At 45.0% G+C, this 14,063-nt stretch overlaps 1 protein-coding gene across 4 annotated transcripts in view; it reads left to right on the forward strand.

Moving 5' to 3' along the window:
* DRP2 (dystrophin related protein 2) overlaps positions 1-14,063 on the forward strand; it is a 42,258-nt gene that overhangs the window by 21,208 nt on the left and 6,987 nt on the right. For 3 of the 4 annotated variants that reach the window (XM_036271223.1, XM_036271224.1, XM_036271226.1), the window contains 14 exons: positions 1,094-1,362; positions 1,752-1,898; positions 2,325-2,403; positions 4,825-4,885; positions 5,202-5,263; positions 5,421-5,495; positions 6,404-6,605; positions 6,831-6,916; positions 8,566-8,723; positions 9,054-9,220; positions 11,014-11,125; positions 12,959-13,095; positions 13,404-13,469; positions 13,723-13,788. In XM_036271223.1, coding sequence (XP_036127116.1) covers positions 1,094-1,362; positions 1,752-1,898; positions 2,325-2,403; positions 4,825-4,885; positions 5,202-5,263; positions 5,421-5,495; positions 6,404-6,605; positions 6,831-6,916; positions 8,566-8,723; positions 9,054-9,220; positions 11,014-11,125; positions 12,959-13,095; positions 13,404-13,469; positions 13,723-13,788 — 1,687 coding nt within the window. The remainder of the gene's footprint in view (positions 1-1,093; positions 1,363-1,751; positions 1,899-2,324; positions 2,404-4,824; positions 4,886-5,201; positions 5,264-5,420; positions 5,496-6,403; positions 6,606-6,830; positions 6,917-8,565; positions 8,724-9,053; positions 9,221-11,013; positions 11,126-12,958; positions 13,096-13,403; positions 13,470-13,722; positions 13,789-14,063) is intronic. The other variant, XM_036271225.1, reaches the window with a different exon arrangement.

Below are 14,063 nucleotides of genomic sequence, written 5' to 3' on the forward strand. Positions count from 1 at the left end.
CCCCCCCCAACACTCCTCTTCTGAGGTTTGTCAGTCTGTACCCTACCTCTATGTCTCTGGGTCAATTTTGTTAATCAGTTTGTTTAGTTCATTATATTCCACAAATAAGTGATATCATGTGATATTTGTCTGGGGTTGGGCTTTCATGAAATGCATCCCTTTTCTGGATGGAAGAGGGTAGCAGACATTAATGCAAAACCACATTCCAGGGCCATGTGAATAGGATGCTGGAGGATTTGCCTCACTGTGCCTCTTAAAATATTTTACTCACTATATTATCTTGCCCATTTTTTTTTTATCCTTACCCAAGGACATTTTTCCATTTTTTTGTTCAGATAGAGTGGGAGGGAGAGAGAGAGAGAGAGAGAGAGAGAGAGAGAGAGAGAGAAACATCAACGTGAAAGGGACACATCAAGTGGCTGTCACCTGCATGACCCAACCAGGGCCGGGGACAAATTGCAACCAAGATACGTCCCCTTAGTAAGAACCAAACCCGGGTCTCTCTGGACCACAGGCTGATGCTCTGACCACTGTGCCAAACCGGCCAGGGCTATTCCTTGCCCATTTTTAAAGAATATGAAGAAATCCTCATGATATAATAGATGAAAACAACAACATGATTTCTTGACTATGGTAGTGGATCCATCAGCCTACACATGATAAAATCACATAGATCAAAATACACCCACACACACCCAAATGAGTATAAATAAAACTGGGGAACGCTGAGCAAAATTGGTGGATTGCATCAATGTCAATATGCTGGTTGGTATAATGTATTATAGTTTTTCAGGATGTTACCATTTGGGGAAACTGGGTAAAGGGTACACAGTATCTCTGTATTATTTCTTACAACTGCATGTGAATCTGTAGTGACTTCAAAATAAAAAGTTTATTGTTTTAAAAACCTGATTGTGCAAAAGGAGCTCAAACATGGGGAAATATGTATTTGCATAAACACATATTTGTTTATTTACACAAATATGTATTTGCATAAATGCATGTACACACATGCACATCTTACAAAGGGCTGTCTTTCCCTGGGCTTCTCCTGCCTGGTTGGCCTCACCTGGCTTCCTGCCTGCCCTTGCAGATACCTCTCCTAGGCAGCGAATCCAGAATCTGAGCCGCTTTGTGTGGAAGCAGGCAACAGTGGCCAGTGAACTATGGGAGAAGCTCACAGCCCGCTGTGTGGACCAGCACCGCCACATTGAACGCACTCTGGAGCATCTGTTAGAGATCCAAGGGGCAATGGAAGAATTAAGCACTACTCTGACTCAGGCTGAGGGAGTCCGAGCCACTTGGGAGCCCATTGGGGATCTCTTCATTGATTCACTCCCTGACCATATCCAGGCTCTTAAGGTATGCAGGCCCCCTCACCTGGTTACAGTCCACCCTGATATCTGACACTCCTCCCAGACCCTGACAACATTTCTGCCCTGAGAGTCCATTGTTGATCAGGACTACAACCAAGCCTACCAGTTTGTGTGCTGGATTTGGGGGCTGGTTTAGCTGGAGTCTCCTCTGTCCTTCTACTGGCTTCTCTTTCTCTGGTGTTTTCTGTAAGTAAGAAAGGAAGAGGATAAGGACAGTGGCCACCTACATCTTAGTCCTGTTACCCTAATAGGCAAGCACCTAGATTGTGCTATTGGATCAAAATCTTGGAGTAAAGAGGGAAGAGTTGAGATGAATGACTAATGGTTTCTCTTTGCCACTCTGTCCACTGTGGGATGTGGGCCCTGATTCTACAGCTGTTCAAAGAAGAATTCTCCCCCATGAAAGATGGAGTGAAGTTGGTAAATGATCTGGCCCATCAACTTGCCATTTCCGATGTGCACTTGTCAATGGAGAATTCCCGGGCCCTGGAGCAGATCAACATCCGGTGGAAACAGCTACAGGTAGAGAGGTCTGGAGTGAGCCATGGGGAAGAAAGAGCCTCAATATAACTAGTCTTGGGGCAAACTTCTGTAGGCCCAAAGGAAGTGAAGGTGCATTGAAATGGGACCTACACAGGAGAATAGTAGAGAATGTGGGACCAGGGAACAGGCTTCTCAACCCCTAAGCTACAGGGAGTGCTTGAACTGAAGATCTGAGAGGGGTCTGTCTAAATAAGGATACTTAGGGTATACAGGAACAAATGAAGGGTGACCGTGGTCTGCAATTAGGAATGCCTGTCTGTGATCCTTGGGAATGCTGTGGGAGAAGCTAGAACTGGAGAAGAGTCAGCCCATAAGGGATCTCACAAAGATTCTCAGAGGCACCTGGAAATCCCACAGTAAATATCTGGAATGAATCCACTGACTTCTTACCTTTCTTTTCCATAGGCATCAGTTGGCGAGAGGCTTAAGCAGCTCCAGGATGCCCACAGGGACTTTGGGCCTGGGTCACAGCACTTCCTCTCCAGTACGTGAGACAAACTGGACTTTACTTAGCAGAGCTTCAGCCACCTTCCAGGAGAGTCTGCTGTTCTTCCTTGGGGGCCTAGTGGGAGCCCAATATACTCTGACATTCCAGACACAGTAAGGATAAAGCAGTGTAGCGTAGTGGTTAAAAGGATAGGCTCTTAAATCAGGGAGATTTGGGTCTGAATCTTAGTTCCTTGACTTAATAACTGTGCAAGCTTGGAAAAAATTAGTTTAAATTTTCTGAAACTCAGTTTTCCCGTATATAAAAAGAAGTAAAAATACTACCTAGCTTACAGGGTTATGGGAATTGAATGTCTTTATTTTTTCAACAATATTTATTGAGGGCCTACTGTGGGCCAGGTACTCTTCTAGGCACTGGGACCACATCAGTGAACAAAACATAGAAAAGTCGCCCTGGCCGGTTTGGCTCAGCGGTCAGAGCGTCGACCTGCGGTCCTGAGAGACCCGGGTTTGGTTCCCGCTAAGGGCGCGTACCTTGGTTGCAGTTTGTCCCCGGCCCTGGTTGGTCGTGCGGTGGCAGCCACTCAATGTGTCCCTTTCACGTCGATGTTTCTCTCTCTCTATCTCTTCCTCTCTCTCCCTCCCACTCTATCTGTACAAAAAATGGAAAAATGTCCTCGGGTGAGGATAAAATAAAATAAAAATAAATAAAATAAAATAAAAAGAAAAGTCTTTAGACCTGTAGAGCTTAAATTCTAGTGAGGGAAGCCAGACCATAAACAAATAAGTAAAAAGTATATGAGGTAAATTGGTAACAAGTGCTATAGAAAAAAGTAAAGCAGCTAAATCGTGAATAGGAAGTGATGAATTTAAGGATGGGAGAGGCATTGCAATTCTGAATAGTGGTCAAGAAAGGCCTCACTGAGAGTATGGCAATGGAGAGGAAACCTCAAGGAGGTGAGGGGTATCTGAGCCATGTGGATATCTGAGGGAACATCATACTGGGAAAAGGGAAGAGCAACTTCCAGGACCTTAAGGCAGGGGCATGCCTAAGAACCAGCAAGGAGGCCGCTGTAGAAGTGAGCAAGGAAGGGAGAGAGTGGGAGGTCAGAGTGATGGCAAGAGGCCAGAGCACAGAAGGCCTTGTAGGTTAGGGTAAGAACTTGGGATGTTTTTGTTGTTGTTAATCTTTACCCAAGGATATTTTTTTCATTGATTTTTAGAGAGTGGAAAGGGGAGAGAGAAAGAAAGAGAGAGAAGAAACATTGATGTGAGAGAGCTACATCGATTGACTGCCTCCTGCATATGCCCTGACTGGGGCCAGGGATTGAACCTGAAACCCAGGTACATGCCCTTGACCAGGAATCGAACCCATGACCCTTTGGTGCACGAGCTGATGCTCTATTCACTAAACCACACCAGCCAGGGCTTGGGATTTTATTCTAAATGGAATACAGAACCTTGGAGGGGTTTGAGCAGAAAGATGACATGATTTGACTTATGGTTCAACAGAGTCAGAGTGTTAAGGATTGAGAGTGGGAACAGGGAGAACTGCTGGGAAGCATATTGTAATAATCCAGATAAGGGATTATGGTGACTCAGATCAGGGTGGTAACAGTGGAAATGGTGGCAATACACAGATCTGAAAATCACATATGTACACAAATCATTTAGAAGAGTATCTGGCACATAGTAGGAACTCAGTAATGTTAATGGTAGTTAGAACTACAGCTATTATAATCACTGATATACACATATACCTGCAGAGGGCTCTTGTACTCAGGGAAATGGCAATGAGAACATTGGCCAGGTAACTGAGCCTCTCCTAGAATATCCAGAAATAAAGACACTGAGCAGTGAGGGACATCCTTTAAAGAATTCCTCACTACAGAGAAATGGGCAGTACTATTCCCCATTGTTCCACAGGACTGAGTAGCTTGACCTTTTGGGGAAAGGGCTTTGAGCCCCAGGAGGAATGTGGGTTCTACTTTGTATCCACAGCAGCACTCCAGCTGCCTGTAACTGAGTGGGTAGAAATGCTGGCCTGGTCAGGGAGAAGATTGTCAGGGTGGCCAAGTTCAGTTATTCCTGTTCATGCCCTTGCCACGTTTCTGACACATGAGGATATCAATGACAACCTCTTCTCCTTTCATTGCCCTAAAATAAGGGAGAGACGTGTATTCATTAGTTTTTGTCCCACCCTTAGGGGCTGTTAAGATATGGCAATAATGCCCTGGCTGGTTTGGCTCAGTGGTTGGAGCATCAGCCTGCGGACCAGAGAGTCCCGGGTTCAGTTCCCGCTAGGGGCACGTACCAAAAAACAAAAGGATCTGGCAATAAGAGTCAGGTGTCCCCTTTGGGGCTTGACCCCTACTTGGGAGGACAAAGCAGTGGAGTGTCTAAACTCCTGAAGAGCATTAGTGGCCAGCTTCTTTCTCTTTCTCTTCTTCCTTACCAGCTTCTGTCCAGGTTCCCTGGGAAAGAGCAATTTCACCCAATAAAGTTCCCTACTACATCAAGTAAGTGACTGTCTGAATCAGAAGTGGGTGAGTCACCTGCCCACCCCCTCCCTCTTTTGTCTTTTTTTTCTACCTGTCTCTGTCCCTCCTTATCTGTTGGGATTCCTTCATCCAGTCCAGTTTTTCCTCCTCCTCATTTCAAGAGTTCAAGATTCTACCAGGGTAAAGGTGAACCCTTGTGCTTTGGGATCCTCGGGGTTTGACTCCTGGATTCCACAGTTCCTTGCATACAACCTGTCACTGAGTGGTGTGTGCATGTGCGAGGGGGGGTTAGGGGTGGTGTGGACCCTGGTACTAATGATGCTTTTATTTGTAGCCATCAGGCTCAGACCACATGCTGGGACCATCCCAAGATGACTGAGTTATACCAAACCCTGGGTAAGAATGCTGGGTTCCTGTGTAGGGTGGATATTCCTGACACTTGTTATTGTTGAACTTTTATCTTTTGCCAGTCTGGTGGGTGTATAATGGTATCTTGTTGTGGTTTTAATTTGCATTTTCCTGACTTAAGTGGGTCTCTTTCTGTTCTTTGAAGCTGATCTGAACAATATTAAGTTCTCAGCCTACCGCACTGCAATGAAGCTACGCAGAGTCCAGAAGGCACTACGCTGTAAGTCTCCCATCACATTTCCCTTAAGGCCTTACTCCCCCCCCCTCCTTCTCTTCCTCATCTGTCAGCTGTTTCCCACTTTCATTCCACCTTGGGCAGAGTTGTTGATTGAGTTGGTGAGAACTCTCCAAAGGCTGGGATATGCTGACTGGACACCTGTTCTTTCCAGGGCTCTTCTATTCTCTCAAAGTCCCAGACTCATTTCCAAATTAACCCATAGCTACCCTCTTCCTTGTCCCTCCTTCCCTGTCCAAAATGGATAATCAAGCAACTGTTTTATGGTAGAAAATATCCTAGTTGATGGTTTGGAGCCATGGGGGGCTTATGTTCTTTTGCCATCTAGGAGTTATTAGATGTAGCATCAGATCTGTTGAAGCATATGCCAGTGGTTAGGGGACAACGTGGCTGCAGATATAATGTGCTGTCTGGCCTTTCTCAGAGACACTGTTTATTCAGTCTTCCTGGCATGTCTAGCTAGGCTGCATCTGACATTAGGGGTAATTATAAAGTCTTCCTGAGGTATGTCACCCTTACCCAGGCACACCTGAGCCTTCATAACTGGTGACTATGTTCTCAGAATAAGGTCTATGGACAAACCTATTTGCAGTTGAAATACATGGGATTTGTCCAACAAAGGAAGTGAGTTTACTCACATCCCACTATCTTCTTGAAACTGATGATAAAGAACATATGGGTATAAAAACATTTTAGATTAATTTACGGGGCCTTTTGCTGCTCTTCCCTTCCTTGGGATGAGTGTCTTGGTAAAGGGAAAGCTTGTGTCATACTTATAAATGGTTATCTGGAAATTGAGTCAAATTTGGTGAAGCTAGTGGCCTTACCTCTTTGTCTAGCCCCAGGGGTTCTTCTTTTGGCTATATTTTCTCCCTCTTTCCTTTCTTTCCTAGTGGACCTGATCACTTTAACCACAGCTTTGGAGATCTTTAATGAGCATGATCTTCAGGCCAGTGAACATGTGATGGACGTGGTGGAGGTCATTCACTGCCTGACTGCCTTATATGAGCGGCTGGAGGAGGAAAGAGGCATCCTGGTCAATGTGCCACTCTGTGTGGACATGAGCCTCAACTGGCTCCTCAATGTTTTTGATAGGTAAGGGCTTGCAGCAGTCCTGGAAACCTCCAGGATGAAATTCAAATGGACATCTCAAGTGGGCCTGGTGGGAAGGGGTTGCTCCCATGGTGGACTTGGACCCAACTCAGCTTGGGACATGGTTGGCACAGAGCCCGGCTGAGGTCAATTCTGTGAGAGAAATGACTGCTAAGACGTTAACACTGTACATATATTCATGTTCTCAGTCTCTTTTTTTAAACCTAGTGGTCGCAGTGGAAAGATGCGGGCATTGTCCTTTAAGACTGGCATTGCATGCCTGTGTGGCACAGAAGTGAAGGAGAAATTGGAGTGTGAGTACAACTCCAAAGTCTGGAAGTGAAATAGGGTGGAGGGAGAGATGTAGCGGGAGGAAGAAGGGTATAAGACAAGCAGAAGGTAGGTCTTATGACTCAGCAGAGGGTTACTCAGGCTACCTAGTGATACTTCCTGGACCAGGCTATTGCAAAGAACCCACAATAGCCAAAGGCCAAGATGGGCCTAAGTCTGTTTTTATTCCCAGTGTCACTCCAGTGGGTTTATTTTTTCTAATATGATGTAATTACTTTCCCAGAATCTGAATTAGCATTCTGGGGTACCCAGAGCCCGGACTTTCTAGTTATATTTCCCCAGGGCCTATCAGGCTTAGCCTTCTCCAGTCTGAAGCTCAAGCTATGTCATACATTCTATGGGAGACTTCCCATGTGATTACATAGGCAGGGTGCAGTAATCCCCACTACTGGGCAGTGCACAGGATGTAATTCTGTCTTTTTTAACCTCTCAACCTCTCTGGTGTGTATAGTACCTTTGCTTTCCTCTCCATCCTTCATCTTTTGTACAACATTTTGTACTTTTCTATAGCAGCATCCTTAGTTGTCAAGTGCCTATGGTGTGTTAAGCACTGTGCTAAATGTGGTGAGAACTAGGTTTAGTTAGACATGGTCCCTGCCTCAAGTGGTTTACAGTCCAGAGGAGGACACAAGTATACAGAAAGCAGTTTTTACAAAGTGTTTATTAGACTAATTAGAATGGCAAAGGATATGTGCTATATTCAGATCACAGAAGAGAAATGATAGCAATCTGGGAAAATGCTACAGAGAAGGAATCATTTCAGAGCGTATCCATAGCTGTGATATTATTTATTTCTTCCAACATTCCTTTGAGATTGGGTAGACAATGATTATCTATCTTTAATTTACAAGTAAGGAAACCGCAACATAGAGAAGTTCATGACTTACCTAAGGTTCTACAAGCTAGTCAGTAATGGATCCATTACTAAAACCCAGGCCCTCTGTCTTCCATGTTTGTGTGTTTTCTAAGCCTTAGGTGAGGTATGCAGCAAACAGACTATAATCTCTGAAGGAGTTTTTCTAAGGTTGATTTCCCACAAGGGCAGATATAACTCATATTCACATATAAGTACCACAGTCTATTCCACATTCACTTGAAGATAATTCTTAGATGATCAAATGCTTTGAATCATCTCCTCTTTTTGGATTATCTATGCCAGTGTTTATTTCCATTTGTGTGGATAAATGAGAGAATACTGTAGTATCAGACTACATAAGCTAAGAGGAGATAGGGCAGACTAACTGTGGCTCATGTTCAGGCACCCCTGAGCCCCTTAACCCCTTATCTTGCTTCTTAAGAATCTGTTTTTCTAACAATGTTATACACTGTTCTCATACACAGCTTGCTCTCTGTCTTCATCTCTCTAACCTCTTTCTGACATCCTCTCTCTTGTATTTGTCTCATTTTTTCTCTATGAACTCAGAGAATGCTCTTTTTAGAACTATTGGGATTCTAGAAGGTCAGGGATGGGCCTCTAGATATTCCAGTTTCAAAAATCATTAGCTAAGTCTATGTGCTCTTTCCCTGTTTTCTTTTTCTGCTGTTTCTCCTCGCTCCATTCTTTGATCATTCCTGCACTGGGGTTGGCCATGACTTATGGTTGGGCCAGCAGACCTCTTCAGCCAAGTAGCCAACTCAGGCAGTCAATGTGACCAACGCCACCTTGGTGTCCTGCTTCATGAGGCCATTCAGGTGCCCCGTCAACTGGGGGAAGTGGCAGCCTTTGGGGGCAGCAATGTGGAACCCAGTGTTCGTAGTTGCTTCCGTTTTGTGAGTATGGAACTGGGGAGGGTGTAAGGGAGGGATGATGGGAAGGAGGGTGGCAAGAAGAGAGGGAGGACTAAGAGCTAGGCTTTTGATCTGAACTATTCAGATGTAAGGGAGTTGGTTGGGACGGAACAACAGGGCAGAGGGTTCTCTGGGCTTTTAGGGTCAGAGTCCTGCCAGAGAGGGTGCCAGCTCTACTAAGACAGGACAGAGGTAGATACCTCTGGAGCACAGGCCAATCTAGGCCTTGCTAGTTCTCCTCTGAGAGCTGCCATTCTAGGGTCAAGACATTTTGGGCCTCAGTAATTGCCATTGGGCTTCCTGTTTCCCTAGAGCACTGGGAAGCCAGTCATTGAAGCTTCACAGTTCTTGGAATGGGTCAACCTGGAGCCCCAATCCATGGTGTGGCTGGCTGTTCTGCATCGGGTCACCATTGCTGAGCAAGTGAAGCATCAGACCAAGTGCTCTATCTGTAGACAGTGCCCCATCAAGGGCTTCAGGTAGGGAAAACAATACCTGATGGAATTATAATAATTGTAAATGGGCCATGTTGCAAATAAATCATATATTACAAAAATATATTATATAATTACAGCTCATCTATTATACATTATTATATATTGTTGTAATTCTGTTGCTAAATGTTTAACTTTTTTAAAAATCAAAAATATTTTCTTTGGTTTTAATTGTATTATGAAGTATCCCAGAACTACAAAAATGTATGGAGAAGCCAAAGTGGGTAGGTGAGGGAACAGTACAGAAAGGAAAGTGATTTCCTTGTGGTTTCCCAGGGAGTATTAAGTAGAACCCAGAAGCCGCAGCAGCCTGACATAAGAACATCTATGTACCAAATGGTATGTTGGCAAATGGTTCACAACTGACTCTCCAGAAAGCAAGAAAGAAACATAATTTGTAGCATTTGCTAATTTCCATGATGTAAATACTCCCACTGTGGCCGATGTCTGGCTACCCACAGGAGGTTGAGGAGAGATGTGCAGTTGCATACTATTTATAGTATTTCTGCCATGCAGATCCAATAGACATAAAAAGCTCATGGGTTTTGAATATTTATTACTTCATTTTTTAATATCATTTACTTAATTGTGAGTTTATATAATTTATTTTTAATAATGGCTGTATTTAACAACAGGCTTGGAAAATCCCTGAAATATTAACAGTTGGCTCGTGTGAGCCGTTGTGAGCCAGCTCCAGCACCCCACAGCACATACCCACCACCAAGCTTAAGAAATAACATATACATTTGAAGATCCCCTGATTACATTTCCATTCACCTCCCACAGCAGTAGCCACTATCCTGAAATTGGCTTTCATCACACAATGCTCAGTTTTTTAACTTTTAAACCATTAACACACACTGTCTTCAAAACCACCCTGTTTTTTAACAAGCACATGAGGCAAAGAGGTAAAATGTGACTTTCCCAAGTTCACACAGCTGGTTAGTGTAGATCCAGGACCAGATGTTAGATCCTCTGACTTCTCTAAGTCTAGGCATTTTACCATTCTATATACTACTAGGTCTGGGCAGCTGAGCCAGTCTTTAGAACTGGATCTGAAGGGATAGTCTATTATTGGGTAATAATAGAGTTATTGTAAAAACAACAACAACAACAACAACTTTTGCCTGGTTGATGTGGCCCATGGACTGAGCGGTCCCGGTCAGGGCATATGCCCGGGTTGTGGACACGATCCCCAGTCGGGGCATGCAGGAGGCAGCCGATCAATGTTTTTCTCTCACATAGATGTTTCTGTCTCTCCCTTCCTCTCTCTCTAAAAAATCAATAAAAAATATTTTTTTAAACTTTTGAAAATAACTTATAGCAAACTTACCCAGGGCTGATAGAATAAGCAGCCTTCGTATTGGAAGAGTAACTTCTTCAATGTAGGTGATGGTCCTGTGAGACTGGATGGACCCTTTGGGGTGATCCTTGTTTAGAAAGCTATTTGCTGTCATGAGTGATTTATACCTACACCCCCTTTCTTTTAAAAAAAGATGGTGAGACAATGTTATTTCCCACACTTCCGAGGAGTCTGAGCATGTGATTTCATGCACACTTATATTCTCTAGAATAAGGCTAGTCATTTAGAAAGGACTCAGCCACTGCTATGTATAGGAGGTAGAGCACATTATGGCTCCATGCCCCACCCCCTTCTGATGTGTGTGTGTGTGTGTGTGTGTGTGTGTGTGTGTGTGTGTGTATTTGGATATTAGGGTAATGGGGAGGTCACTGTAGTATTTTGGATCCTCTGTCCTACAACCTCTCCTCTTCCCAAGGTACCGGAGTCTGAAACAATTTAACGTGGACATCTGCCAGACCTGCTTCTTAACAGGCAGGGCCAGCAAAGGCAACAAGCTGCACTACCCCATCATGGAGTATTACACCCCGGTATGGAGCCTCTGGGCCAAGCGGGAGGGGGAGGCAACTCTCAGACTCTGGGCCCTTGATCTACTTGGCCAAGCACTGGCTAACTGTATTCTGTTCTCCTCTGGGGAACATTTTCCAAACAGTCCTGATGATTCACCAGTTTGGGGGATTCAGGCCTCTCTGTTCTTCCAGCAGAGCTTCTCCCTCACCAGGGCTGCAGCTGGGTATAGCAGCCAGGACACTCTCAGCCAGTAAAAGGCACTCACTGTTGCCCTGACCAGTTTGACTTGGCGGTTAGAGCATCAGCCCATGGACCAAAGGGTCTTGGGTTTGATTCCCAGTCAAGGGCACGTACTTGGGTTGCAGGTTCTATCTCTGTCTCCGACAGGAGTTGTGTGGGAGGCATTTAATCGATGTGAGACATCAATGTCTCTCTCTCTCTCTCTCTCTCTCTCTCTCTCTCTCTCTCTCTCCTCCCTCCCCCTCCCTCCCTCCCTCCCTCCCTCCCTCCCTCCCTCCCTCCCTTCCACTCTCTCTAAATATCAACAAAAAAAGATATCCTCGCGTGAGGATTAACAAAAAAATAAAATAAAAGGCACTCACTGTTTCCCTGCAGAGAGAAGTTTCAGGAAAAAATAAAGAGAGTAAGACAGTTCTAGGCAACAAGCCTTCTATTGCTCACTTTAGTTTTTCCTGCCAGTTTCCTATATTGCTCCTGTTACCTGGTCTTCACCTGCTACTTTGTCATTGTTTCCATCCCTCTAGTCAATGTCAAAGTTCATCCTCAAGTTAATTACTCAGTCTCTTGAGGGGGAAGGGGGCATGTTCTTCACCTGGGTCCCCAATTCCACTTGATTTTCATTGGAAACCGTGCTAATAGCCACCTGAATCCAGATTAGTCAGCATTCTTGAACTCCAGCTACACAATTTCACCTCTATTGTGCTCAAGATCCACAGCTCCAGACTTACCTGCCTGAGCCAACTGGGCTCCCTCAGCTCCTTTATCTTGTTCTGTCCCGCAGATATGCCCAAAGCCCCAAGCATATGCCCACTTCCCCCGACTACTCTCTCCATCCCAGCTCCCCATTTTTCAACCTGTTTTCCCACAATCCATCTCTCTAAACTGCCATCACTTCTCCAAATTCTATTGGCACAGAAACATGTGTGACCCAGTGGGAGCAGGGACCTTGCCCTTTATTTTTCTTTTATTATCATTTTAAAGTAAACACTATAAAAGTCATACACAGAAAACTGGCTTAAGATGGTAGATTGGTCATCCTCTACCTCCTGCTCACCTATGTTCCTAAAATTTATACAAATGATATTTTAAAAATTAACAAATATATGCTCATTGTAAAAGATTCAAATTATGTAGAGGTGTTTAAAGGATAAAATGAGCCCCGGCCAGTGTGGCTCACTTGGTTTTGTGTCATCCTGTGCACCAAAAGGTTGCCAGTTTGACTCCTGGTCAAGGGCACATGACCAGGTTGAGGGCTCAATTGCTACCCGCAGTCGATCGATGTTTTGCTGTTTCACTCTCATCTCTCTCTCTCTCTCTCTCTCTCTCTCTTTCTCCTCTCCCTTTCTTTCTCTCTAAAAATCAATAAAAATATTTTTAAAATATAAAATTAAAGTCCTCCTCTCTCCCCAGCCTGGTCTTCATCCTTCCAGTCCAAATTCTCATACAACCAGTTTTCGCATTTGTCCTTGTAGACCTTTTTCTAGGAGGCAGTGTGGTAGGCATGAACAAGAGTGGAGGACCAGTCACATTCCCTTCTCTAGGGGAGCAGCTATACCTACCCCATCATATCCCAAAACCTTTAAGGTGAGTCCCTCTACCATGTTTTCCCTCAGACCACATCCAGTGAGAACATGAGGGACTTTGCCACAACCTTAAAGAACAAATTCCGCTCAAAGCATTATTTCAGCAAACACCCTCAGCGAGGTTATCTGCCTGTACAATCAGTGCTGGAGGCCCACTACAGAGAGACGTGAGTACCCGTGGTTGGGCAGGGGCTGCAGCCTCACTAAGACTGAGTATATGAAAGGGCTGAATGTCATGTAGGCTAAGGGAGTGTTCCTGGGCAAACCTGACTAGTGACAGGGCAGTTCAACTTGGGTCTGACTGGGAATCCAGCCTGAGAACCAGACCCTGTAAATCCAGTATCTGTATCCTGTTCCCATCAGCTCTTGCCCATCTCACTGTTTTGGTGGGGGGTAGAGGTAGGGTGGTGATGAATAAACAGTCTATCCAGCTGCCCAGTCTTTGGTCCTCTGAGTCTTTGCTGCTTTCTTCTAGGCCGGCTTCTTCCCCGAGGTTGCCACATGCTGACACACACTCCCGCATTGAGCATTTCGCCAGCAGGTACCACCAGGTTTGGGGGACAGGGATTGCAAGGAGTCTCATGGGAAAGGGGTTTTAAGTTGGGGCAAAGAGAAAAGAATCAGGGCCAGGGAAGTGTGCACAGTGGGGTGTGTGGAAGCCAGCAAAGCTCAACACTTAGGTGTAGTTGGGGCAGCCCCCAAACCTGATGATTCTGTTGTGGGATTAGAGTCTTTGAGATGAAAGCAGGCCCCACATCCTGTTTTCCCTTCTGTTCCTGCTCTTTTTTTCCCAGGCTTGCTGAGATGGAAAGTCAAAATTGCTCCTTCTTTAATGACAGCCTGTCCCCAGATGACAGCATGTGAGTTTTCACAGCTGCTTCTTTTCCAGGAATAGCTAGCTCTCTTTAAGATCCTTCTGCCGCCATTTATTTGGGAAAGGTATATCCTCAAGGGGAGGGGGCAATGGTTAGGGTCTTTGATGCCCTAAGGAAGGAAGGCTGCTTTTTGGGCACAGAGTTTAGTAAGAGAAGCAGTCTGCTCTCTATCAACTCAGGAGGGGGAATGAATGATGTACTACCTCCCTGCCATCTGCCCAGATCCCTTTCTGTTGTAAGATCTCATCCTTCTATGCCCA

The sequence above is a fragment of the Molossus molossus genome, unplaced genomic scaffold (genome assembly GCF_014108415.1).
Source record: "Molossus molossus isolate mMolMol1 unplaced genomic scaffold, mMolMol1.p scaffold_m16_p_2, whole genome shotgun sequence".
Classification (NCBI taxonomy): domain Eukaryota; kingdom Metazoa; phylum Chordata; class Mammalia; order Chiroptera; family Molossidae; genus Molossus; species Molossus molossus.